The sequence below is a fragment of the Zootoca vivipara genome, chromosome 14, assembly GCF_965207765.1.
Source record: "Zootoca vivipara chromosome 14, rZooViv2.hap1.1, whole genome shotgun sequence".
Classification (NCBI taxonomy): domain Eukaryota; kingdom Metazoa; phylum Chordata; class Lepidosauria; order Squamata; family Lacertidae; genus Zootoca; species Zootoca vivipara.
In genome coordinates, this window is record NC_142597.1 from 4,391,867 (window position 1) to 4,418,087 (window position 26,221).

General features: G+C 44.2%; 1 protein-coding gene across 1 annotated transcript in view; it reads left to right on the forward strand.

Annotated features, from left to right (window-relative positions):
* ADAM28 (ADAM metallopeptidase domain 28) overlaps positions 1–19,491 on the forward strand; it is a 77,133-nt gene extending 57,642 nt beyond the window's left edge. The window contains exons 15-25 of the mRNA XM_035138811.3: positions 387–489; positions 3,205–3,361; positions 4,669–4,749; positions 6,539–6,617; positions 7,291–7,393; positions 8,222–8,318; positions 9,692–9,757; positions 10,480–10,536; positions 12,822–12,896; positions 13,765–13,833; positions 15,842–19,491. Of these exons, the coding sequence (XP_034994702.2) occupies positions 387–489; positions 3,205–3,361; positions 4,669–4,749; positions 6,539–6,617; positions 7,291–7,393; positions 8,222–8,318; positions 9,692–9,757; positions 10,480–10,536; positions 12,822–12,896; positions 13,765–13,833; positions 15,842–15,874 (920 nt within the window). The 3' untranslated portion in view covers positions 15,875–19,491. The remainder of the gene's footprint in view (positions 1–386; positions 490–3,204; positions 3,362–4,668; positions 4,750–6,538; positions 6,618–7,290; positions 7,394–8,221; positions 8,319–9,691; positions 9,758–10,479; positions 10,537–12,821; positions 12,897–13,764; positions 13,834–15,841) is intronic.
* Positions 19,492–26,221: the final 6,730 nt, after the last annotated feature.

The window sequence follows — 26,221 nt, forward strand, 5'->3', positions numbered from 1 at the left end:
TGAACCCTGGAGTTACTGAACATCTAACTTGAAAGGGGCTTACAGATTTGTTTTGGATTCAGTAGAACTTGGTCTTTCCTGCTCAGCTGAGGCTACATTGGTGTAATTCCTTCACTGTAGCTCAATCAGGGCTCTGCTGCCTCTGATGGGACTCATCCAAGAGAACCAAAGCTGGTGTCATTCCCTGAAAAGGGGTGGGATGGGGCAAACCTCTTTCAGCTCAGTCACATCACCTAGCAACACAGCAGAAAAAGGACTGGTAAAAAGTTGTGACTTATGATGTGCCTTTGGCCTGATCCGGCACTGTGTTGTGTTCACCTTCTGCTTTTGCAATTCATACCATTATACATGCTGAAGATTTTATTTTATTTCTTTTGCCTTTTCAGGTGCCACAGTGGGTGTGGATTCTTGTTATGCTATAAACCAGAACGGGGTTTATTATGGCCATTGCAAGAAGGCTAATGGCACATACATACCATGTGGAAAAAAGTAAGCACCACAAACACAAATCAGTCCCGGGGCATGGTTTGTCTGAGAGCACATCACCTTGGGTCTGGTCAGATCAGTTCCTGGGCACCCTATGCATATCACCTTGAGAGAAAGGTGGGTTATAAAAGTATCCAATAGTATCCAATCCATCATGAAAAATTAAGCAGAGGCTCTTTAAAGGTCAACCATCTCTGCTTGATTTCTGCAAGGAGCTTCAGGTCAGGAAGCACAACCTGCTTCAAATGGTCCTCCAGTTCTGCTCGCAAACACCATGTGTCTGCTCTCAACTTTAAAGACAGGCAGATTATGTCAGCTGCGGGTGGTGGGAATTGGGTTCTTTAAGTATTCTTTCATACCTTGAAGCGCCTCCTAAATGAGCTTGAGAGTTCCGTTGGGCTACTGCAAACAACCCAGTTAATTTGGGGGGTGGGGTGAGCATAAGGACGAGGGAGAAACTAGATTCAGTTCACATTTAATTAGCACATTCTGAGACAATATGTGAAAAATGTTGTTGTTTAGTCGTTTAGTCGTGTCCGACTCTTCGTGACCCCATGGACCATAGCACGCCAGGCACTCCTGTCTTGCACTGCCTCCCGCAGTTTGGTCAAACTCATGTTCGTATGTGAAAAATAGCCATCCTTCAAATTTTGCACCTCTCTGGATTTTGCAATGCAGTTCCCCAGATAAGTAACGTGTTCAAAAATGCATACGGTGGTACCTCAGGTTACAGACGCTTCGGGTATACAAACTCCACTAACCAGGAAATGGTTGCTCCAGGTTAAGTACTTTGCCCCAGGATAAGAACGGAAATCACGCGCCAGCGGTGCAGCGGCAGCAGGAGGCCCCATTAGCGAAAGTGCGGCTTAGGTTAAGAACCGTTTCAGGTTAAGAACGGACCTCTGGAACCGATTAAGTTCTTAACCTGAGGTACCGCTGTATTAGGGTTAAATGTGCTTATAAATGCATATATTAGTGAAGATAACATATCAAAAAAGCATTAAATTAGGGGAAACTGCATGCAAAAATGTGGATATTAGTCAAGGTAAAGGTAAAGGACCCCTGACTATTAGGTCCAGTCGTGACCAACTCTGGGGTTGCGGCGCTCATCTCACGTTATTGGCCGAGGGAGCTGGTGTACAGCTTCCAGGTAATGTGGCCAGCATGACAAAGCCACTTCTGGCGAACCAGAGCAGCGCACGGAAATGCCGTTTACTTTCCTGCTGGAGTGGCACCTATTTATCTACTTGCACTTTGACGTGCTTTCAAACAGCTAGGTTGGCAGGAGCTGGGACCAAGCAATGGGAGCTCACCCTGCCGTGGGGATTCGAACCGCTGACCTTCTGATTGGCAAGGCCTAGGCTCTGTGGTTTAACCGTGTCCCTCAAAAGATCATACAAATATGTGTACAGTATATTAAATTTGCTCTGAAATGCTGGCAAATTTTCATGAGGATTTTGTATAAAACCTTTGGGGGGGATACTTGTGGAAGTGCGAAAAACTGAATTTAAGACGGGGGGGGGATGAGAAGCCGAGAGAACTGAAATTGACAGGTTTATGCATCCTAGATGAGCAGTCTTCTGCTTATCCTATCTCTAGTAATAAAAATAAATAATAGAATCATAAATTGTACTTGGAAAGGTCCATGAGGGTCATCTACTCCACCACCTTGTGACGTTTTTATGCTGTTTGTTATAGCTTTATCAACCCAACCCATCAAGGGTTAACTCAGATTCTGTGTCGACTGACTGGACATTCCATGAGGGGAGGGGAATGGTTGAATGTTTAAAGAGAAGGGACAGCGTTTTGTCAGTTGAGAGGGTGCTGGGGGAGCGGGAGTGTGACGGTGGTTGTAAAGAAGATCTAGGAGAGTAGGTTTAGGTTAGGTAGTCGTTAGGTTATCTAGTACATGAGTAACAAGGTTATTACCATTGAAACTAAGCTTGTACAACAGGAATACCTTAAAGCAACCATTACATTCTTGAGAAGTAAAAATTCCAGTGTTAAAGTGCCAATCAGAAAATCGTCTGTGTTATTTTCCAGCCAAGGTACATGAAACTCATTAATGAGGACACCCATTAAAAAGACAACATTTCCTTCAAGAGTGGAACTGTTAGTTTGTGTCTTTGGGGTGCACCAAGAGGGCGAGCCAGGCAGACAGATTCAGGGTGTCATAAAGTTACCTCAGGGAAGGGGCAAGCTTTGACAGAAAGGGATTCTTAGAGGCAGAACTCCCTATACTGTGGGCACAAGGGATAGTCTCAGATACAGCCCTGAACTTTAATAGGTACCTGGCCACAGTTGTGCTAGAAGAGGACTCTCTTTTGTATAAAAGAAGATGAAATAGAATAAAACCCTTGAGTGCATGAGGGAATACAGAAAGGCTAAGGGGAGCAATAGGGGGGAAGCTCGGTTTACCCCAGACCATCCCTGTTAGTTCTTTTAATAAGTGAGAGGTAGATTAAATAAGATGGAAGCCAGGGTCTTTCGTCACACCCTGCAATGCAAGAATCCTTTGCCCAAGGTGGGGCTTGAACCGACAACCCTGAGATGAAGGATCTCATGCTCTGCCAACTGAGCTATCCCAGAAGGGCCAATGAATATCAGTTAATCTGGTGAATGCATGAGGATTCCAAATGAGAGAAAAATATGATCTCCCTAATTAGTCTCTTATTGTTTAAAAGAAAAACTCAAGGTAACTGTCTGCTTCCTTTTCAGAGATATAAAGTGTGGCAAGTTATATTGTACAGGGGGTTCTCGAATGCCTTCAACCGGAAGTCTAGTGTCATTTGATACATGCAAAGGCAGTTTCCCAGGCAAGGACCAAGAAGATGGTGGAATGGTTGCCTCTGGAACAAAATGTGGAGAAGGCATGGTTAGTGATTTGATTCACATTCTCTTCCTTTGACGCACAGGTGTGGTCAGTGGGGAAGTTTCTCAAGCACAATTTCTGTAATGCAGTTGTTGGAATTGCTGCAAGGACAGAGTGAGCCGTTTCACACCGGTAGCCTGACAAGCTGGGCTGCACCTTTGGGGTTCATTTCATTTGTCAGCCATGCTTCTGATCCTACCTATGAACTGAGCCTGCTTCCAAGTTATGTTCACATACTTCAAATGTCGGCACAATAATATCCTGAATGCTATAGCTGGAAGATTTAATTCCACTACAATTTTTCTGAGCCTTTTTAAGGAGTGAAATTGGCATGCACTTATTGTTTGAAAGCAGAAGTCACCTACCTGGCCATTGAATTCCTCTTGTGGTGCCTAGGAAGCCCTCTGACCCCACACTCTCTGCTTCCATGAGGTGATGAGGGTGGTTACCTTCTTCGTCCCTTGAAAAATGCCTAGGGCTGAAGGAGGCAGCTGGGAGAGTGATTCTCTTTCCCTCTCCCTATTTCTGCTCTAGGGTGCTTTACAAGGTTCAGATTAGTTCTACTGGATCTTTTCCTAGATGCCTTGGGAAAAGGAAGTGTGTGTGCACTTCTGTCTCACGTGGGGTGCTCAGTACTTTTTTTAAAAGGGGTACTGAAGGTACACAGTACCAGCATCTCTTTTTGTTGTTGTTAAAAAGTGTGGCACTTACTGTAACAACTTCATGGCAAGTACCAACACCTCATTTTGTAGAAAAGAAGCACTGGGGGTGCTCATCTGGGGTAGAAGGGAGAGAAGTGACCAGAGGAGGTGTCACCCACAGCACCCACTCAAAAATTCAAATGTGCCCATGAGCCTAAAAAACACTGATGACCCCTCTTCTAAAGTGGCATGGATCTTAAGATGGAGGTCAGAAGTTAGATTAGCTCAGTCATTACTGGCCATCGCCTCCCCAGCCAAGCATGTCTCTAGAGGACTCACAGGCTCAAGAAACTGACAAGTACCCCTTCTTTGAGGACACAACAAAGCTAGAAAGCTGCCATATCAGACTGTGATCTGAGCTGCCTACCAACATGGCGGGTGGGAGCACAGGGTCAGAAAGTTCTCTTATATGCAGTCACACTATTTGTACCTTAAGCCAGATATTATCTATACTACCTGGCTGAGGCTATCCATGTTCCCACACAGAAAAGGCTCTTTCACTTTACTCCCTACTTGAACCTTTTAATTGAAGCTTCAGTGGTGTTCAGTTTTGCAGAAAAGAAAAGAAGCACCCCGCCCTGTTGATCATCTTTGGCATTTTGCTTTCAGGTCTGCAGCAAAGGGCAATGTGTCGAGATTGAGAGAGCCTACAGGTCCACCAACTGTTCTTCCAAGTGCCAAGGACATGCTGTAAGAGTTACATCATGGTTAAGGGAAGAATAATGGTGGCTGCTTTTTAGTGGCCTTTATAAACGTTCTGCTTAGGGACACACACCTTTCCTTCCTCTGTTGAGCACGTATGCCTGTATTCTTCACCCTTCCTCTCACAGTATTCTCCCAGGACCATGTTCCTCAATGAGTCACTGAATTTCTTCATTGGAGACTTTGGTTCTTTTGCTTTCCCCCATCTCTGCCCATGCCCAGTATTTCTCTTGTAGCTTCTGATGGATGCCAGTGCCCCAGTCCTGGTTGTCAATTACAAGATACATGTTGCTCTCTGATCTGTCTCTACTAGGGATGGGGGAGAGAAATGTGTTCAGTTGCATTTTAATGAGAATTGGAATGCAGCTATCCTTCAAAAGTTGCACTTATCCAAATTTTTACAATGCAGTTGAAATACACATATTAGTGTGCAAAACTGCATTGTATTAGGGGGAATTTCCTGCAAAACTGCATATATTAGGCACAAATGCACACAACAAAGTTTATACTAGGAGAAAGAAACAAAAATGGATAGATTCACCCATCCCTGTATACTGGAGCCAATGAAGATGTATCTGGACATGTACTTGGGCTCACTGGTTGAGGTTAACCTTTGAGTCCCATGGCATGAAGATCCCACAGTTTGTTGCACTATCCAAAATGTGTGGAATTGGATACAAAGTCCTCTCTTGCTGGCAAAACCTGATCGTGGAAGCAAGCCCTGGATCAGATGGCATTGCACCAGTGTTTTTATTATTATTATTATTATTATTAATTTATTTATTTCATAAAATTTATTTACCACTTGATTGTAAAAAAACCTCAAAGTGGTCTACAAAAAAGAAATTATTAATTTAATATTATTACTACCGTATATTGTTATTAAATGTGTTATTTGGTTTTAAAAAATATATTATTATTTAATATTTATATCCTTCTACCAATAAGTACCCAGAGAAACTTACAAAAGAAGGGAAAAAGGAAACCCTAATAATACATTTAAGAACAAGCATGCATTACTAAAAAGGTTACAGCCAGCAAAATTGGTTTCCTCTTGAAAATCCTGGTGCTGAGAAGTGACCACACACTCAAGATACCTTGCCCAAATCAGGAAGGTTGGAGACAGTATCACAGTTTCTAAGGTTAGACAGGTCATCAGAACTTGAACATAAGATCATGAGAAAAACCCTATGGGGTCTGGCCAAAGGCCCATCTTGTCCAGCATCCTGTTCTCATAGCAGCCAACCAGATGCCCAGGGGAAGCTCACCAGAAGGACAGCAGCAGTCTCTCCACTGCTGGATTTCTGGCAATGGGTATCCAGAGGTCTACTTCTGTAAATTGTGAGGGCCACTCCTTTCCACAAGGAGGCCTTGACCACCTTTGAATCTCAGGTAGACAAGATATTTTTGAAAGTTTCCCTCTTCTCAAAGAAGTCTCTGTGTGTGTGCAGTATTTTGACTAACAGCTGATGGCTTGCACCAATTTTGGGATTGACGACAGTTTTGAAAATTTTGTTGGCCATCCCACCCCAGCCCATCCCACCCCAGGCACCACATTCATATTGGGAGAGCCGTGCCTTTGTTATCTATATAATTTTGTAATTATTTTAAAATGTTTGTTTTATGATTTGCACTGCATCAAATAACACAACTGATCAAAAGGCAGGATAGACATCTTCCCAATATAAACAAACAAACAAACAAACAAACAAATCATGGTCTGCTTCTTTTCCATGTGCTCATTCTAGAGACTAATGCTAGGTCTGTGCTATCACAGGTATGTGACCATGAGCTGCTATGCCAGTGTGAAGAAGGATGGGCGCCACCAAATTGCGATGACCCCACAGCAAATAGATGTGAGTTAAAGCAGGAGCCCCCTGCCACACACCCCTTTCTTTTCACCTAACATAACCGTGGACTCTTTGTCATATGGCTAACAAAATGGCCTCTTCCCCAAATTTGCCACCCAATTCACAGATGACTAATGGGGGGATTTGGGCTATTGGGTGAGGACTTTTGAATGGATTTGGAGGCAGGCTTACTATTTCCAATGGGGGCAGCCAAGAGTGTTTAACCCTTTTAAAGCTCTAAACAGTAAAATGAAGGCAATGATGGAGCTCTTCTCTGAAGCTACCAGTTTGGAGCTGACATGTTTCCCCCAGAATGCCCAAGATCCAGCATCGTTCTGGAGTGTTCTGGGGTGAAAAATGGCAGCCACCAGCTGCTAAACAGAGCTTTATTGTTACCTTATTGGGAGTTTTTTTGGGGGGGGGCAACACAGCTTCTCTGCCACAAATGATAAACCTGCCTCACCATGAACACTTCCAAAAATCCCACCTGAAATATTGGCTGCTATTTCAGGGAACAACCCACCCTGTCCCAATGTTGTTGGAAATTTGCAGCTGCAAACTCAGTTTGGCATTTACTATGTCACAGATGAGGAATAGGGAATCTTGAGGAAGCATGATTTCCAAGAATTGTCTCTCGGTATAATCTCAGATTTGTTTATGGCCTGTTCTTTTTTTGCAGATATCATCATCATTGTTGCAGTGTTGTTAGCCATTTTAGTCACAGCAGTCACCATCATTGTCTTGTTCCGGTACAAAATTTCAAAGAAGAAAAATAGTCCAAGGTGAATCTCTTAAGTGAAGAATTCTCAGCCAAACTTTTGCAAAAGGGTTTAACGGCTGGATTTGCTAAGCGCTCAATACTAGGAATGGCATGTGTGGCCAGACTGAACATTGGGATGGAAAGCCAACTCTGGCTAGTTTGAGCAGTAGAGTCTTAGATTTTGGATGCCAGAAACCTGCTGATTTGGAGCTATCTTTGCCTTGATTAAAAGCAGGAGTGGAGGACTTGCAGCAGTTCAGATTAGGGATGGCTAGAGCAGCCTATCTGTAGGCACTTGCACCATAAATTGTATGTGTTTTGTATTTATTGCTTTACAATGCATTTCTTCATAAAACACAGTTTTGTATGCCCGTTTCCTGTAAAGTAATGCACATTTGTATGTATTTTGTACCAAAACGGCAAGGCAAAATTCAAAGTGGAGAATTCATATGTGTATTCCAATTCACATATAAGTTTGAAACCAGTCTGGTTTACTTTAAAATAAAAATAAAATTACTTTAAAATACTGTAGGGCTAGACAACAAGCTCTTCTGGAATCAGTCCTCCTGATCAGGTATACCTCATTTCCTCTATGCTGCAATGGCAAAATCCAGAGCTTCCCCTCCAAGAGCCCCGTGTTCCTTTGGGAAGAAGGACAGAACATTATTATTATTCTTATTATTCTGGACCAAACAATATATGATTCAGGAGAGACAGTGAAGGTCTCCATTCTCTGTCTCTTCTGCATCCTATTTTGTTTGACCAAGAGTTCTACATTTCTGGGTACAGAACACAGATGTTCTAAGTTATGAATTCAGTCCGCATGCTAATATTTACTGTTTTTTGATAGTGCCCACAAGAGTATGGCTGGATCCACAAACCATGCCTTCTCAGGTCAAGAACAGAAGAGAAGACAGCATCTTGGCCCTGTGCCTGGCCCTCCAGAGGTGAGAAGCAACACAAACTGTTTAAACATCTGGGCAAAAGCAATGTACCATTTGCAGTCCATTCACTTTGAATAAGGTTATCATAAACATTCTTCTCAATAATACTGACCTCAGGTGGTAGAGTTTCTATCAGTTTGGAAGTAAAATTGAGCTACACAAAATTTCTACATTCTTAGAGTACTTCTTAGGTAACCCAAGTTCCTAAGTTTGTAAAATAAATGAACAATATTTTTTAAAGAAAACAAAACAAAAACACCCTGACAAGGAATTGTAAGTTTCCAGGATATTCAGAATACTGAGGTGTCAGTAAAGCCATGGGAAGGAAGCTGAAGATGGCAGGCAGGGAGATGAAATTGGCCTAAAGAAGCCTTCAATGAGTTACAGGAAGTATCCAGAAGAGGAGGGTTAGGGATGCAAGTGAGCATGCTGTCAGTTTAACACCCTTTCCTGGCAGTGTGCAAGAATAATTCAGGTGAAAGAAAAGCAATCCTTTTTTTTATTTTCCCATTCTAGGGAATCCACCCCATGCTATATACCAGAACAGTTTTGGCTCCATGGTCCAAATTCTTATGAGGATCCACCATACTGGCCAAATTTGATAGGTGGGTGAGGCTACCCACCTTTCAATTTCCTGAGTCACAAATGATGTCAAGGGATTTGGTGCTTTGACGTCCCAGAGCGAGGACACTTTGCTCCAGTGGGCTTTGGCAAAGCACCACCCTTACCTTTATGACATCGGTATAGGGCGGGCCAGTATGGGGAAGGGTGGTGAGCCCAGATTGGCTCATGGGCCAGAGGTTCCTTACCCTGCTGTATAGCTATGCAAAATTGAGCCCATAGCATGATGTATTTATTTCATTCTTTATTTCATTTGTTAGTCCTTTTACACTAAAAAGTCTCAAAGTGAATTGACAAGATATAATACAAAAATAAAACTACTGGTAATTAAAAACCAAAAAACATAAAACAATGCACCATATAAAATATCCTAAGATGTTCACCCAAGAACACAAATATAAAGGGTGAGTTCTGCCCTACCTCACTGTGTTTATCTTGTATATGTTTTAATTTTCTACTGAAATATCTCTGACTTGCATCCAACTAAGTCACACTGAGAGTAGACCCATTGAAATCAATGGGCATGACCTGTTTAACCATCCACTGTTTTCAGTGGATCTGCTCTGGGTTTGTTTTAATTTGATACCACTCATTGACTGTAGCCCTTGCACGTCTACCTTTCAGTCCTGAAATTACCGTTTATATGTTTCTCTAGCATGGAATGTGTGAGATTCATGTGACAACTGAGGATACCTCATTGCTGTTTTGAAAAGCAAAGATGGCACACTGTTTTAAAAGCTGTTTCCTGCTTTTAGGTCACCTCTTCCAGAGTTCTGCTCCCTCCACCTCCACCCCAAGCAAACAAACCACCAGTTTCTGTTGTAAGTAATATTAAATGAAATAGTTATTGCTTAAAATATGGACTACAACAACATTGGAAACTAGGATGCTTCTGGAATTAATTGTTTGTGAATTGCAACCTAAACTGACCAATCAGCACCAGCTGGATTGATGTACATATCAGAATACAGTTGTTCTTTGGATTTCACACTTCTCTGAATTTTGCTTAAGAATGTGCAAATGTGCAGATTTTGTGATAAAATAAAATACATTTAGAAATGCATCCTTTGAAAAAAATGTTTCAAAATATGCATTGAAGTACACATTTTCAGGTGGGTTTCTAAAAAGAAAATTCACCAGATTAAATGCACAATGTATGAAAACAATGTCAAAAATCCGCAATACAATTGTATGCATTTCTGGTCAGAAGTAAATTCCACTGCATTTAATGTGACTTGTTTTAGAGTAAACATGTGTACTGTTATGTTACCGTAGTTACTTTAAAACACACACACACACACACAACCACACAACCACACACAAAAAATTAACATGTCACAGATAAACCTGAGGCAAAAACCTTTCTCCCCAGCATGGTGTTTTTCATGTTCATGGAAATTTTTGTTCTTTTAACCTGGGGAATGTTGAAACGTGTGTCTTTGTGATTTGTTGGGGTTCTAAAAAATCAGATGGCATGAAACTGTATTCAACTATTCTGCTTAATAGAAACCCTAATCAAATGTTGCTTCCTATAATTCCTCAGCAAATTCCAGATGAACCATGCAACCACATATCAACCATGTATCAAAATGCCAGAATGGTAAGTTCCTAAATGAATCAAGAGTGCTATTATTTCCCCACTAATATTGACCATTGGAATTGCATTGGAGTTCCAGGGGGATCATATGGCACCATTTCTCAACTTACATATCTCAATCCATAGGAGAGTGAATAGGGTGTTAAATCCCATGTTTTTGAGGTCATGGAAATAAATAGGCATGTTTTAACTGGCTGACAAATAGAGTATACTGAATCAGCAGTTTATTCCACACAATTTATTTATTCCATTTATTCAAGGGTTGGACTATATGACTTTTTGGGCCCCTTCCAATTCTACAAGGATTCTATGAGCCTAAAAGGGACGCAGGTGACACTGTGGTCTTCAGCTTGCTGATCATAAGGTTGGCAGTTTGAATCTGCACGATGGTGTGAGCTCCTGTTGCTCTGTCCCAGCTCCTGCCAATATAGCAGTTCAAAAGCATGCCAGCACAAATAGATAAATAAAAAGGGTAAAGGCAAAGGGACCCCTGACCATTAGGTCCGGTTGTGACTGACTCTGGGGTTGTGGCACTCATCTCGCTTTACTGGCCGAGGGAGCCGGCGTACAGCTTCCAGGTCATGTGGCCAGCATGACAAAGCCGCTTCTGGAGAACCAGAGCAGCGCACGGAAACGCCGTTTACCTTCCCGCTGTAGCGGTACCTATTTATTTACTTGCACTTTGACGTGCTTTTGAACTGCTAGGTTGGCAGGAGCTGGGACCGAGCAGCAGGAGCTCACCCCGCCGCAGGGATTCGAACCGCTGACCTTCTGATCAGCAAGCCCTAGGCTCTGTGGTTTAACCCACAGCACCACCTGTGTCCCTAATAGATAAATAGGTGCTGCTAAATGGCATTTCTGTGAGCACTCTGGTTTCCATCACAGTGTCCCATTGCACCAGATGCAGTTTAGTCATGCTGGTCACATGATCCAGAAAGCTGTCTGTCGACAAACGCTAGCTCCCTTGGCCTGAAAGCAGAGATAAAGGCCACACCCCATAGTTGAATTTGACTGTATTTAACCATCCAGGGGCCCTTTATCTTTTTTCCTTTTTACATGATTGTGGAATGCTTGTCTAGATGAATAAAACAATGAGTTGGACTTCCAAAGCTATTTCACTCTGAGTCAACCCAGTATTGTCTATACCAGACATCCCCAAACTATGGCCCTCCAGATGTTTTGGCCTACAACTCCCATGATCCCTAGCTAACAGGACCAGTGGTCGGGGAAGATGGGAATTGTAGTCCAAAACATCTGGAGGGCCGCAGTTTGGGGATGCCTGGTCTATACAAAGGCTGGGGAACCACCTTTGTCCAGTGAGCCAGATCAAACTAGGGCCACTCCTCCATAGGCCACTTTTGACTGGTGGGTAGCTCCACGCCATCATATGGAGCCATCAAATGACATAAGGTGAGCTTGCTGGAAAGCAGCAGGGCTTGTACCCAGTGCTGAATTTAAACAGTTCTGAATGCAAGAGCTAGTGCCAAGGAAAAATTGGGAACACATTCCTGTGCTCATGACTGTTCATTGGCAGCTTAGGTTTTACCTTCCCCACTCCAGTAGTTCTATGACATCTGGTGAGTGGGCATGGCTTGCTTCAGCGAAGGTTTTCTTATGGTAGAGTTCACATAGCTTGTTGCATGGCCAGCACACAGCAGTAGTCCCTTTGAGTAGTCCCTTTTATGTGCACAGATCACACATCTACACCACCAATCTATATAGGTTTTATTCGTGGCGGATCTTGGGATCTCAAATTCAGTAGCGCCCTGTGTCAGGCAAAAGTTCAGTGTCCTCCGCCTCTTGCGCTCTATTCTAAATCATAGTTTCAGCACCCCCTATGGTGTCCCTGAGGCTCTGTGCCCAGTGTGACTGAACCAGTTGTGCTTCCCTCGATCCACTTCTGGTTTTATACCAATTTAATTGTTGCAGCTTCCTGCAAAGAATCCTGGGCATTGTCGTTTGGGGAGATTGCTGAGAATTCTCTGTGAAGAGTGCTCTCTCCTCTCCTAAAATAACTGCTGTTTCCAGAGAAAAGGAAATGAATGTTAAACTAGTAAAAGTCTATGTTGCACACATAAGCCCTGACAACAAGCACACTTAGCTGGCAATTGCTGCAGACAGCTGAGTCAAATTCTGAGTATGAGCAAAACACAGAAAGCACTGCTCCTGCCTTGTTTTCTGTCCCCTGAAAAATTGTGCCTTCTTCAGATATCCTTGCCTGCGGTCTTGATATCTTTGTTGCTTACTATGTGGAAATGGTTTAGATAATCTGTTTTCTTTTATTCCAGCCAATTGTAAAGCCAAACATTCCTCCACCTCCAATTCCAACTGCCAAGCCAGGTTTTTCTCCTGTCAACAGCACAGTAAGTCAACTTCTTAACAGTCATTGCTTCAGGATTTCTTCTCTCCTTTCTAGCTGAATGCTGGTGGAACTATCACCAGAGTGAACCTTCTTCAATCAACTATCGGTATCTGAAGAAGTGTGCATGCACACGAAAGCTCATACCTATGACAAACTTAGTTGGTCTCTAAGGTGCTACTGGAAGGAATTTTTTATTTTTTGTTTTGACTACGTCAGATCAACACAGCTACCTACCTGTTGTCCATTTTCACTTTTTTCCAGGGTGATGAGAGAGGCTGAAGTTAGAAAAAATGGCAGGGGTAGTTCAGATGCCATTGCCCCCAAAGTTAATGAGGCCCTCTGTTAACTACAGAAGCAGCCTCAAATCCTGATTTCAAATCCTGGTTAAGGGGGAACATTGGCAAAGGTTGACAGAAGAAATTTCAGCCATATTGAATGTGAATTGGTTGTAAATCTCCTTAAGATTTTGGGTTGCATCCAACTAAGTTTTATTCAGGGTAGACTCACTGAAATTAATGAACCTACCGTAAGTTAGCCACATCCATTAACTTCAATGGGTCTTCTCTAAGTATGACTGGTATTGGATATAAAGTTTTTAACAAATGCAAATCATCTTCATCATCTGCTTTTAAGACTGCTATTTGTTTTTACCTTATTTTGTACTGTGCTGATTTTGTGCACTTTTGAGAAGGCAGGATAAATCTTCATTGTGATTAATATCATATTTATTTACTCATTGCGTTAATATTAATTGGAATTGGAATTTTCAAATAAACTCCAAATAAGCTGCCTGGATGGGTTTGTTGTGTTGAAGAGAGAAAATGGGGTGACTGACATCTGATCAGGAAAATGTGGCCCTTCTCTTACAGGCAGCAGCAATGATGTCAACTCCTTCTCCCCACTTCAAACGTAAGACAGCTCCTCCACCTCCGCCCCAGGTAAGGAGCACCAAGATTCACAAGGAAGCTGCTGAACTGCAGAGTGCCCTCTCACCCACTGTTGGAGGCAGGATGTCTTTGAATGATGGCTGCTGGGAGCTGCAGGTTGGGAGTGTGCTGTAGGGCTCAGGTTCTGCTTCTGGGCTTCTGGGTTGGCCACTGCAAGGACAGCATGCTGGGCAAGAGGGACCCTGTGGCCTCATCTATCAGGGGAAGACCCAGCAGCCATTTTCTTCATTCCTGTGGCATTGTGCTCAACCCTAACCTTTTGTTCCCTGAGGCACAGAACATGTGCATTGCACCTGAGGGGAGGAAGCCATTTGAGGAGCTTAGCCTGCAAGCAGAACCTGAGCACAAGCGCACTCTCCCCACCGCAATTCCCAGCAGATGTTGTTCAGAGCCATGGTGTCCCCAACAGTCTGCATAGAACACAGCCGTTGTGGCTAATAGCCAGGGGTAGCTTTATCCTCCATCAAGCTGTCTAGTTTTCTTGTAAAGCCATCCACGTTTGTGACCATCCCTACCTCTTGTTCAAGGGAGAAAGGCAGGAATAATTTGAGGATGTGGCACACCACAAAAATTGATGGTGGAGCTGTATACATACATACAGGCCCCACTTACTGAGCACAATGTGTTTCCTAGAAATCATTCGGTCCGCAAGCATTTACATGAGTCCAAGATTTCTACTGATACCTATGGGGAAATTTCTAATGTGTTCCAGACCGTGGAATTTTGACCCCCCCCCCCCCGGGGAAAGCCTAGAAAAAAGGCTCACTAATTTGTTTTATCACTACCCCTCCCTCCCTCCATTCCTCAGCTAACCAACAAAAGGCAAACAAGTAAGTAAAAGGTGCTCTCTGTTTGGATAGCTGAATCTGTGGGATCAGAGCAAAGGTGAAGAGCATATATCAATCAATCTACATAGCTTTAAGAGTGGTGGGGTGCTCTCCGCAAGAAATGGTGCTGCTTACTCTGAGCTGTACATATTTCAGTCTTTATTTACATGTATGTACAAAAGCAGTACATCAGGGACCCAGGTGGCGCTGTGGTTAAACCACTGAGACTAGGGCTTGCCGATCAGAAGGTCAGCGGTTCGAATCCCTGTGACGGGGTGAGCTCCCGTTGCTCGGTCCCAGCTCCTGCCAACCTAGCAGTTCGAAAGCACATCAAAATGCAAGTAGATAAATAGGAACCGCTACAGCGGGAAGGTAAACGGCGTTTCCATGTGCTGCTCTGGTTTGCCAGAAGCGGCTTTGTCATGCTGGCCACATGACCTGGAAGCTATACGCCGGCTCCCTCGACCAATAATGCGAGATGAGTGCGCAACCCCAGAGTCGGTCACGACTGGACCTAATGGTCAGGGGTCCCTTTACCTTTACCTTTACAAAAGCAGTAGACATCATTCAGCCATCTGTACTGTCGGGCTCAGATCCAGGAAGAAACTTTTGGCGGCTTTTTCTCCAACATAAAAGCTTAGGGAGCCCTAATCTCCACCTCTACATTCTACGTTTCAACTCCTACCTCTCCCTTGCTGACGGGACCTGCGTAGCCACCCCCTCTGTTCCTGAGCTGGTGGAGCAGTGTTTGGGCTCTGGCTGAGCGTCAGCGAACCCCTTCACTCCATGGCTGCTTCCTGCCACCCCTCCCCTTCTCCTTCTGCCATTTCCTGTCCCTCTCCTCCCAGCTGTTCCTGCCTAGCCTCCTCCCTCTCTCCCCTCAAGGTGTTGCTCGGCAGTCCCATGACAGTAGCCAGAGAAATATGATGGAGGAGTTTCATTATTTTGTTTGTTTTTAAGATCCTATTTTCACATTTCTTATAAGTTTGTATGTATAATGATTTTATTATTGCTTTTATTGGGCTTTTATGCAAGCTGCTTTGAGTACCTCCATTTTTGTATAACTAGCTGAATAAAACTAAAATAGCTAAAAAATAAATAGTGTCCTTAGGGAACTTGGGAAACTTTGTTTTTCTTCTCTTTGACTTCAGCATCTCTTTGCTTTGTCTTAGGCATTGAAGCCCCCAGGTAACCCCAAGATATGAAGCAAATGAAGGACCAAACCAAATCCTGTTCTCCAGTTACAAGGAACCTTCCCCCCATCACCAATTCCCCATGGCTTTTCCATCTGTGAAGAAAACAGAACAAGCTTTGTTTTTAAAGGTCTAATGGTTTTGTCTGCAAAAGGAATTGAAACATTTGCGTTCAGAGTATTGTTGCCTGCAATCCTCCTGACTCTTCAGAAAGCAACTGAAAGGTGCAATACTCAAGCATTTTGCAGTATATCCATAGTGATAGAATCATGATTTAGGAGATCCTGGTACAAAAGAAACGGTGAACTGAGCCACGTAGTTTTAAGCAATGAAGTTTCTTTCTGGGCCAGTGGTCTCCATGCCAGTTGTGATCGCCCATCACTGCCATCTGTGGACAAGACATGAGGTTTTTGGAGGCTGCTCAAAGCTTTATGGGATTAGGAGTGGGATTTTTCCCTGACTACTGAACTGCTCATCTTATTTTCGTGGAGTGAGAGCATACCACTATGCCTTGAACAATCCCTCAAAACAATGCAGGCTATTATTAAAATGGGGGAAAGTCAATCTGTTTGACCCTTCTCTCCACCTTCACGCGTCCACAAACCATTACTTTCTCAGAATGCTCAGACTCCAAATCTCTTGTGCTTCACACATTTATTGCTAAACAGCTTCGATAATGTGCAATGGTACTAGTGTTGCCAGCTTATTTTACCAGCACTGCTCCTGTGCATTTAACAACAGCTTGATCTGCAGATATGTGCAGGTGACTGTGTTTCTCTCTCAAATGCTGATTCTTTCAATCCAAGCTGCTGTTAAAGGCAGAGGAGCAGGGCAGTTGGCAACCTTAAATGATAGAAGGCATCCTTGTTAGCTCTTGCTTAGACTAGAGTGCCATTTTAAATAGTTTATTTATCATAGAGTGTAAACTTAAGAAACACTACAATTCAAATGCTCACATATGCTTTAAGCATCTGATTTGTACGTGGCTGTGAAATAAGTTGGAATACAACAGTATATTCTTTCTTTTTGGGTTAACTCTATGAAAAGGTCAGTAGTGAAACAATTACTGTAGAAATTAGGGGGCAGCAATGGGATCCAATGTACTGATGTGCAATATCAAAAAAAATCAGGTACACCAACACAACTAGAAGTATAGACTTGTTAGGTCAGAACAATTATCTTTCAGCATTTTTTTAAAATAAGGATGTTCTGAAAGTATCCTCTTTTGGAGTTCAGAATTATCTACTTGTCTTAATTCTGAAGTGCAATTCTTGATTCTCCATTGCTTGCTCACTCTCCTCACACGGAACACTGTGCCCACAGTTTACTTACTTTTCAGTTACTTCATGTCTCCTCCCTTCTCTGCATCACTAAAGCAAGCATGATGTGATCATATGCACAGTTGCATCAAGATTCCTTGGCTGGTGTTTTTCCCATGTGACATGTGTTGTGTATCATGTCACAACAACATGCATGCATGCATCAGTAATACACCCTGCATTGTAGTGAGGGATGTGATCATATCAGGATTGCTTTTCTGCAGTGTTTTACTGAGACAGATATGCACATCAGGACTGGAAAAGTGGTAGACGGAAGATGCATATGAACCGAAGCAAATGGTGTGGTTTGATTGTGAAATTAATTACAGATTTTTCTCTGGTTAAATTGGAATTTGGGAAGAGCAGAACTCAGGGCTGGCTGGAACAGAAATGCCATCAGAGCAGGACTTTAGGGCAGATAACAAGGGGTTTGACAGCAGAATGAACAAGTGGACCCATGACTGCAGAAGGATTGGTTTAGCCACATTTTGAAGTAAGCACATTACAATGTAAAACCAGGGAACAATCTAAATTGCCTAACTGGAAAGCTCACCTATATTCCTTGACCCACAAGCTGTACAGAGCTCTCTGGAGGAAGATCAGGTCGAAAGAGTAATCTATGAAATTAAAGGATACCACGCAAGGCGCAGAATGAAAAATCCATAGCACGTGTGTCTTCCTGGACCAGCATTCTCAACCACCTGTTCATGTTTTTTGTTACATTCACAGCACAGATAAGCCCTCAAAATATTTCTGATACAGTCTTCAAATTTGAGCACAATGCAAAGAGTACATACAATCAGAATACTGTGTATACAGAGAGCTGTAAGATGGTCTTTATTTATCAATAGTTCGGATGCAACTAGAGTTTGGGTCTTAAATACAAGAATTGTGAAGGTGGAGTCATGGTGAGCATTTATGGAAAAGCAGCAGCAGTGGGGAAGGAGTTAACCCTCCCTGCTGCTTTTTCTCTACAGCCAGCGCCACATTCACAGTGGTGCAGACAGTTGCTCCCCGCAGGGCACTGAGCTGACAGGGCACAAAATTGAGAAGATCCATTTGGGGGGCAGAAATCTTTGGTCTTGCACATGGCACCATGTTACAAAAGATTACCAAGTCCACCTCTTCTGAAGCCCCTTCTAATCTAGTATCCCCACTGTTTAGCTCAGAGGTACTAGAGTGGCGAGTGAGAGAGAGAGAGAGAGAGAGAGAGAGAGAGAGAGAGAGAGAGAGAGAGAGAGAGAGAGATTCCCTGCAAGTAGAGCAAATAAAGCAAGGAGCCAAGTTGGTTACAACATTTCCCCTGGCTGTGCTGCTTTTCTGCTTGCAGGGAGTGCTTCGACATGGGGAAGACACTCAAATGGCACCTGCCTCCCACCTTCAGCCTCAAGTAGTCCCGTCTATTCTGCGATCTCCTTCAGGGCTCTGCCACCTCATTCTGCTGCTTGTGGACATTAAGCCTTAGAGATCAGGTTTCTTGGCCTGAGGAGGAGGAGGAGGCAGGCAAGATGAGGAAAAGCAGGGCTAAGGGAATCGTTGGGCATCACCAATTCTCCCTCGCAGCTGTCCCTGCCTATAAGCCAGACTCACAAATAGAAGATTGCCAAGTTTCAGCTACAGGTCACATATTTAGAGAGTTACAGTGGTACCTCTGGTTAAGAACTTAATTCGTTCTGGAGGTCCGTTCTTAACCTGAAACTGCTCTTAACCTGAGGTACCACTTTAGCTAATGGGGCCTCCCGCTGCTGCCCTGCTGCGATGTCTGTTCTCATCCTGAGGCAAAGTTCTTAACCCGAGGTACTATTTCTGGGTTACCTGAAGCGTTTGTAACCCGAGGTACCACTGTATAATGTTTAAACACAAAGATAAAATCACCGCCCTGTCAACTCTCAACTCTGCTTTTAAAGCTCAGGTGTCTGGGGACGGCATCCCTGCACATTCCAGGCAGGAAAGGAGCTCATGGAGGGTATGGAGCAGAGCCACTGCCTTTAACAGCATGCATGGAATCTCTTGCAGTTGTACTCTCAGATGCATCCTCCATGCATTTCAAAGGTGGCCAGGTCAAAAACGTTTCTTGCTAGCTCATATCCCTTTTCTCCAACCATGAGTTTCCTATTGATTATTTCTTCTGTGCTGTGTTTCCCCACCCCACCTCGGAGGAGCTGTTTTTTTTTAATGTAAGTGATTTTGCATCTGGTGAATGGAGATTTTGAAATGTTATATTGTTATCTATGGAGAAAGTGTATTTACAAATATATCTGTATTTAAAATGTTATTATATAAAGTTAAACTTTTCTGGAAGAGACAAAACCCCTGAAGTAGAGTATTAAGTCTTGTCTATTTATCCATCATTTTATTTTGTTTAAATTGCTTCTATGCCGATTTACATTTCTGAAAAATGTCTGGATGGTTTATGGCAGGCATCCCCAAACTTCGGCCCTCCAGATGTTTTGCACTACAATTCCCATCTTCCCCGACCACTGGTCCTGTTAGTTAGGGATCATGGGAGTTGTAGGCCAAAACATCTGGAGGGCTGCAGTTTGGGGGTGCCTGGTTTATGGGCCTATCTCAGAGAATGTTGCAGAATGTCAAAACAAAGCCGTAAGCATGAAAAATAAAATTAATATTGACCCTTAAAGCAACACAATTAATGATGGGGGGGCACACACAAAACATTCTGTACTTTGTTTTCATTTATAATGTAACGGTGTGGAATACAAATGTGTTATTGTATTGTGGCGATTTGACAGACTTAAGGTGCTCCAGAACAAGCACAACTCAGCCCAGGCTGTTAATTTGTCACAGAACAAGATCTTATTGGGTGTGTCTGCCACTGGGTGAGACAGGAGTCATGCTATTGTGCTATCCTTCCTCTCTGCATTCCCCCACTCACTGCTTTCTGTAGGCTGAGGTGGTCAAGGTTGGGAACTGGTGGCCCTCCAACTGTTTATCTAGTTTTACCAATTTATGCATCACGGCACTGTGGTCTAAACCACAGAGCCTAGGGCTTGCTGATCAGAAGGTCGGCGGTTCGAATTCCTGCGACGGGGTGAGCTCCCGTTGCTCGGTCCCTGCTCCTGCCAACCTAGCAGTTCGAAAGAACATCAAAGTGCAAGTAGATAAATAGGTACCGCGCCGGTGGGAAGGTAAATGGCGTTTCCATGCGCTGCTCTGGTTCGCCAGAAGCGGCTTTGTCATACTGGCCACATAACCCGGAAGCTGTCTATGGACAAACGTCGGCTCCCTTGGCCAGTAAAGTGAGATGAGCGCCACAACCCCAGAGTCATTCGCGACTGGACTTAACTGTCAGGGATCCTTTACCATATTGCTCTGACAGTGGAGGCAGAACATGGCCTTCCCCTCCATTATTTTGTCTTATCCTCTTTTAAAACCATCCAAGTTGGCGCCCATCATCACTGCTTGTGGGATAGTGTTGTGCTTGTCCCATGGTTTAACCACATGCTGTATAGGAGAAACACAGTGGACCCTCTAGTTACATAATGCTCTGGATACGTAACTTTCAGGTTACGAACGTGGCAAACCCGGAAGTGTATACTTCCGTGTTTTGCCACATGCACATGTGCAGAAGTGCTCAATTGCGCTGCACGCTTGCGCAGAAGCAACGCCTCTGCCTACGGACTTTTTGGGTTGCGGACGGACAGGGCTGTCTTAAGCATATCCAGCATGGTGGTGCAAAGCTCCCTCCGGTGCCCCCCCCCCAGTTTTCCAGAGTTGTCGACATTTTTCTAGGTAGGATGGCACTGCTGGCGGGGCTGGAGGAGGCGGGCAGTGGCTGGAGGGCGGCTCCTCCAGTGGGGAAGAGGCAGAGGCTGGACACGGTGCCTCCTGGCTCAGCTGGCCACTTCATGCTGCGGTGGCCATGGCAGACAGAGGCTCCGGTCGCGGCGCTGCTTTGGCACGACATGGCGGAGGTGGGCAAGGGCGGCGAGCTGATGCCGGGAGGCACCACGTCTAGCCTCCACCTCTTCCCTGGCACCCTCCAGAACTTGCCACCCCGGCGCTTCGCGCCACTAACCTCTATAGGTAAGAGACCCCTGCAGACGGACCCCTGGAATGAATTTAATTTGTATCTGGAGGGTCCACTGTACTTTCTTTCGTGTGTCCTGGATCTTGATCCAGGCATCTCAAGGCAGCCCTGTTTAGGGAAGCTTTTAATGTTTGATGGATCTCTGTATTTTAATGTTTGATGGCTTTCTGTATTTTAGAATTTCTGTTTTGTTGGAAGCCGCCCAGAGTGGCTGGGGGAACCCGGCCAGATGGGCGGGGTATAAATAATAAATTATTATTATTATTATTATTATTATTATTATTGATCAGCTTCACTGGGTGTCCCCAAGTTCTAGTGTTAAGAGAGAGGGAGAAAATAATTAACTCTATCCACGTTCTCCACACCATGCACAACTGTGTATGGAACAATTAAAACCATTTCAACATATATAAAACATGTTTAACAATTCCATATAAAAACAATTTAAACAATTTCAATTTCAACACAGATACAGATGGACAAAAATGTCCACTTAAAAGACTTGATGGAAAAGGTAGATCTAAGGGTTCTAAAGGGTGGCTGCCACCACACTAAAGGCCCACTTCATACATCACACAGAATGGTCTCCCCCGAAGAGATGGCATCTGCAGGAGGTCATCTCTTGCAGGACACAGTGATTGGTTGGTTGGGTGTATAGAGGGTGGGGCAATCTTTCAAGTATCTTTAAAATTTTGATGGTACTCCAGCTCCCATCAGCTGCAGCCAACTTGGCCAATGTTCAAGAATGATGGGATATTTAGTCCGATGACATCTAAAGGGCCCTATTCCTGCTTCAGGTAGTAAAGTTGACAGCAACTACTAATACAGAGTTCAGAGGGTGAAACCATTATTCAGAGCTCTCCTAGTTAAAACAGAACAGATGACACATGTCTGACAGTACTGAACAACTCTTTCTCCCTTTTTAATAATAACAACATGGGATGGTGAGAGATCAGGATTGTGATGGCAGGACTCTCCTCCCTGCACTGCAGTCTCAACAAAAATCACACACCCCTTTCCTGCAAGGCCAGATTAAAGTGATGGGGGCGGTGCTGCCCTGTTCCTTGCCATGCCCCACCTAGACTTTAGGTCAAAACAGTACTTCAGAACTGTACACCTATGTATCTGCAAAGCAGCCCTGACATCTACTGTTTAAAATCTACAACTACATTCCAAAAAGAGATGTAGCATTTTCATATTACTTTTTCTTCTGGTGAAAAGAGCTGTGAGCAACTCAAATGCTGGAATGAAGCATGAAGTGCAGAAGACACAGGACAGACAAAAGGAACTAAACTATATGGAACGTGCTCCACCAAGAGGTAGTGATGGTCACCAGTTGGGATTGTCTATAAATGGGTCATTAGACAGATTCATGGGGGGTGAGGCTACCAGTGGCTACTAGTCACAATGGCTATCTTCTCCTTCCACTGTTGGAGGCAGTATGTCTCTGAATGCAACCTCAAACAATCAGTTATGATATGATCACAGACCTGCTAAGCGGAATACTGGTTGCTGGGAATTGCAGGTGGGGAGAGCCCTGCTGCACTCACTTCCTGCTTGGGGGCATCACATAGGTCCAGGGTTGGCCACTGGACCATCTTCTTACATTCTTATGCAAGTAACTAAACAGAGCTCCCCACTAGCTATGTGAATCCTGCCAAGAGAGACTCAATAAACTTTTTTCAGTTGGCATCCAGAGACTTGGGGTTTTTTTAAGCAAAAGCTGAATGGTCATCTGCCATGGATGCTTTAGCTGAGTTTCCTGCATTGTGGGGGGTTGGACTAGATGACCCTTGGGGTCCCTTCCAACACTATAATTCCGTGATTCTATGCTTTTATGACTGCAAAGGGAAAGGGAGGGGTGCAAGTGCCAAGACCCTGGCAGGCCACGGTACATGATTGGTGGGGATTGTTCAGCCTGGCAAGTCACATGTTGTGTGGGCCTGCCTTAGGCATTTTCATATGTTTTGCCACTACTCTGCAGCCTTCCCAGCTGCCCGAGCTTCCTGATCTGATAAAGTCCTTGGGAGGAATTACCTCTTGATGGCATCCTATGGTCTTTAACTGAACCCTGGGCACCTGGAAGGCTCTCGACAAGCAACAACATAGAACTGAAGCCCTCTGCTCTCAGTCAGTTATGTGGATGCTGCTGGACCACAACTCCCATCATCCTGAATCATAGGCCATGTTGTCTGGGGCTTAGATGTATTGCAGTCCAACAACATCTGGAGGGCTACAGGCTCCCTACTCATGTTCTAGTGCAGGGGTCAGCAACCTTTTTCAGCCATGGGCCAGTCCACTGTCCCTCAGACCATGTGGTGGGCCGGACTATATTTTTTGGGGGGAATGAACAAATTCCTATGCCCCACCCCACAAATAACTGAGAGATGCATTTCAAATAAAAGGACACATTCTACTCATGTAAAAACACGCTGATTGTCCGTGGGCCGGATTGAGAAGGCAATTGGGCCACATCTGGCCCCCGGGCCTTAGTTTACCTACCCCTGTTCTAGTGTCTACATTTCACCCTTTTCCTGCATCATGACCACAAGGTGGAGCAAGAGGACAACACAGCCTGGAAGGAATTACACCCACCCACACCAATTTTGCATTACGGTAACAGCTGACAAACTTCACTTACTCTTAACTAATTATGAATCTTGGTACATTTCCTGTTGGAGACATGTGTATTAACCATGACAGCTTTAACCTAAAAGCACAGAAGTCTCAGACAGTCTGGCACCAAAACCAATCAATAGGTAAAGACCATTTCTTCCAATAATGCATCACCACAGGAATTATACGTGCAGGAAGACCGGGGCAAAGAAGGAGCTGTGATTTTGCATCTTTTCATAAACTTAACCTGGGCTCCAGACTATCTGACTGACTGCAGAGTTCAGAAGGGAAGAAGGCTGAGTAAAGATGGCAAGACCTTTGGCAGGGGGCTGGGGGCTGAAGCCAAGATGGTGGTGGTGGGGATTGGATTCAGTTTGCATTTAAAGGTGAACCAACTTAATCCACACTTTCCAATAGAATGCAATGTGGCAGGGGATATTTTTCAGGCCATGGACCATGTTACCTTCTGGGCAACTTTTGAGGACCACCTGCCAATGGTGGACAGGGCCAGATGCATAGATAGATGGAGCAAGGAATGTAAATGTGTCATGGATTGGCTAGATGCAGAAGAGTGGTGGGAGGCACCATCTGGGGAGGCCCCAAGGGAAGAAGGCTTGGAGCCAGGAGATTGGTGGTGGGATGATGATGAGTGGTCAGAGGGAGAAGAGTGAGAAGAGTGAGAAGAGGAGGTGTCGGAAGCTGAAGAGGTAACAGGACTTAGTGGGCAGGGAGAGGCTGTGGCAGAAAGCAGTCCAGAACCAGAGGCAGAAGTGGAGGCTGGAGAAGAGAGGAGTCAAGAGGCAGAGATCAGGCAGACTGTGAAAGAAACCAGGGAGCCTTCCCCTTCTGCTGTGACCAGATGCCCTCACTACTGGTCTCCCAGAACATGAAGAGGAATGAAGAGGGTGGAGCAAAGAGAGAAGACAAAGGAGTCCCAGGTGGCTTGGGAAGGACCTCAGAAAGGAGGAGACTTAGGGAACTGTGGGAAGGCAGGGACCTTCAGTCCTCGCAACTGCCTCATTGGAGCAAGATCTACTGTAGAGAGTCACTGGGCTCATTAGGCCTGGGCTGTTTTGTTTCTTTGAATAAAGAGTTAACTTCACTGACATCTGGCGAGTTATTACTTACCTGACCCTGGCACTCTCCTCTGACATAATGTTACCTTCATACAGTAGGTGGGGTTTTTGTCCCTCTGCCCTCTGTCTGGGCAACCAAGAATCATTAACAGGGTTCAAGGACACATTCCAGCCTGGCAAAAGCATTTGGGGTGTGAAGCAGGGCTAATAATGCAGGGCATGTGAGTTCTAAGAGTCAGATATACAGTGGTACCTCAGTTTACAAACACAATTGGTTCCGGAAGTCTGTACTTAACCTGAAGCGTACTTAACCTGAAGCGAACTTTCGCATTGAAAGTAATGGAAAGTGGATTAATCTGTTCCAGACGGGTCTGCGGAGTACTTAAACTGAAAATACTCAAACCGAGGCGTACTTAAACCAAGGTATGACTGTAGTGGCCTGGAAGGGCAATACAAGAACTGAAAGACAGCCATCTTTCAAAATTTGCAGTTATTTAAAATTTCCTGTCCCACTTAGGAAACCCAGCCAGATGGGCGGGGTATTAACAACAACAACAACAACAACAACAACAACAACAACAACAACAACAACAACAACACTGTTCTAAGTTTATTATTATTATTATTATTATTATTATTATTATTTCTATATTCCCATTGTCAAAATATATCTGTACAGCATACAGCATTAAAACATAGAACAGTGTTAATATTTACAGAAAATTTACAGAAAAAGTGATAGGCTAATTCAGAGGAAAAAAGGAAAAATTAGCTTCCAAAGCATAAAGAGATCCACAAGCAATACTTGAAAGTGGAAAGTGAGGGTGCCTGCTTTTAGTGCCTGCTAATCCTGATGCCTATTTGCTGCCTCCAGCATCATAAGATTCTGAATACCGGGGGGGGGGGATCACAAGGGGGGGAGTGCTGCTGCTCTCAGGTCCTTTGAATGGGCTTCTGGTTGGCCATTGAATGAACAGGGTGCTGGACCAGATGGGCCACTGACCTGATCCAATGGGATATTCCTACATTCTTAATCTCTGCTGGAAGAGTCTTCCACAGCATGGGACCAACAACACCACTAAATGCCCTCTGTAACACAGGAAACAACCAACACAGGGGGAAACTCCTCTGGAGTTTGCACACCACCACAGGAAAGGCCCTCCCTCTGGTGCCCCTTTCTTGTCAAGGCAGGGGCACAGGAAAAATAATCCCTCTCTCCTGAGTGTTGTGTGGTTAATAGAGCTATATTCTCTTTCCTCTGCTTCCACCCACATCCCACAGCATGCCAAGCTATTACCAG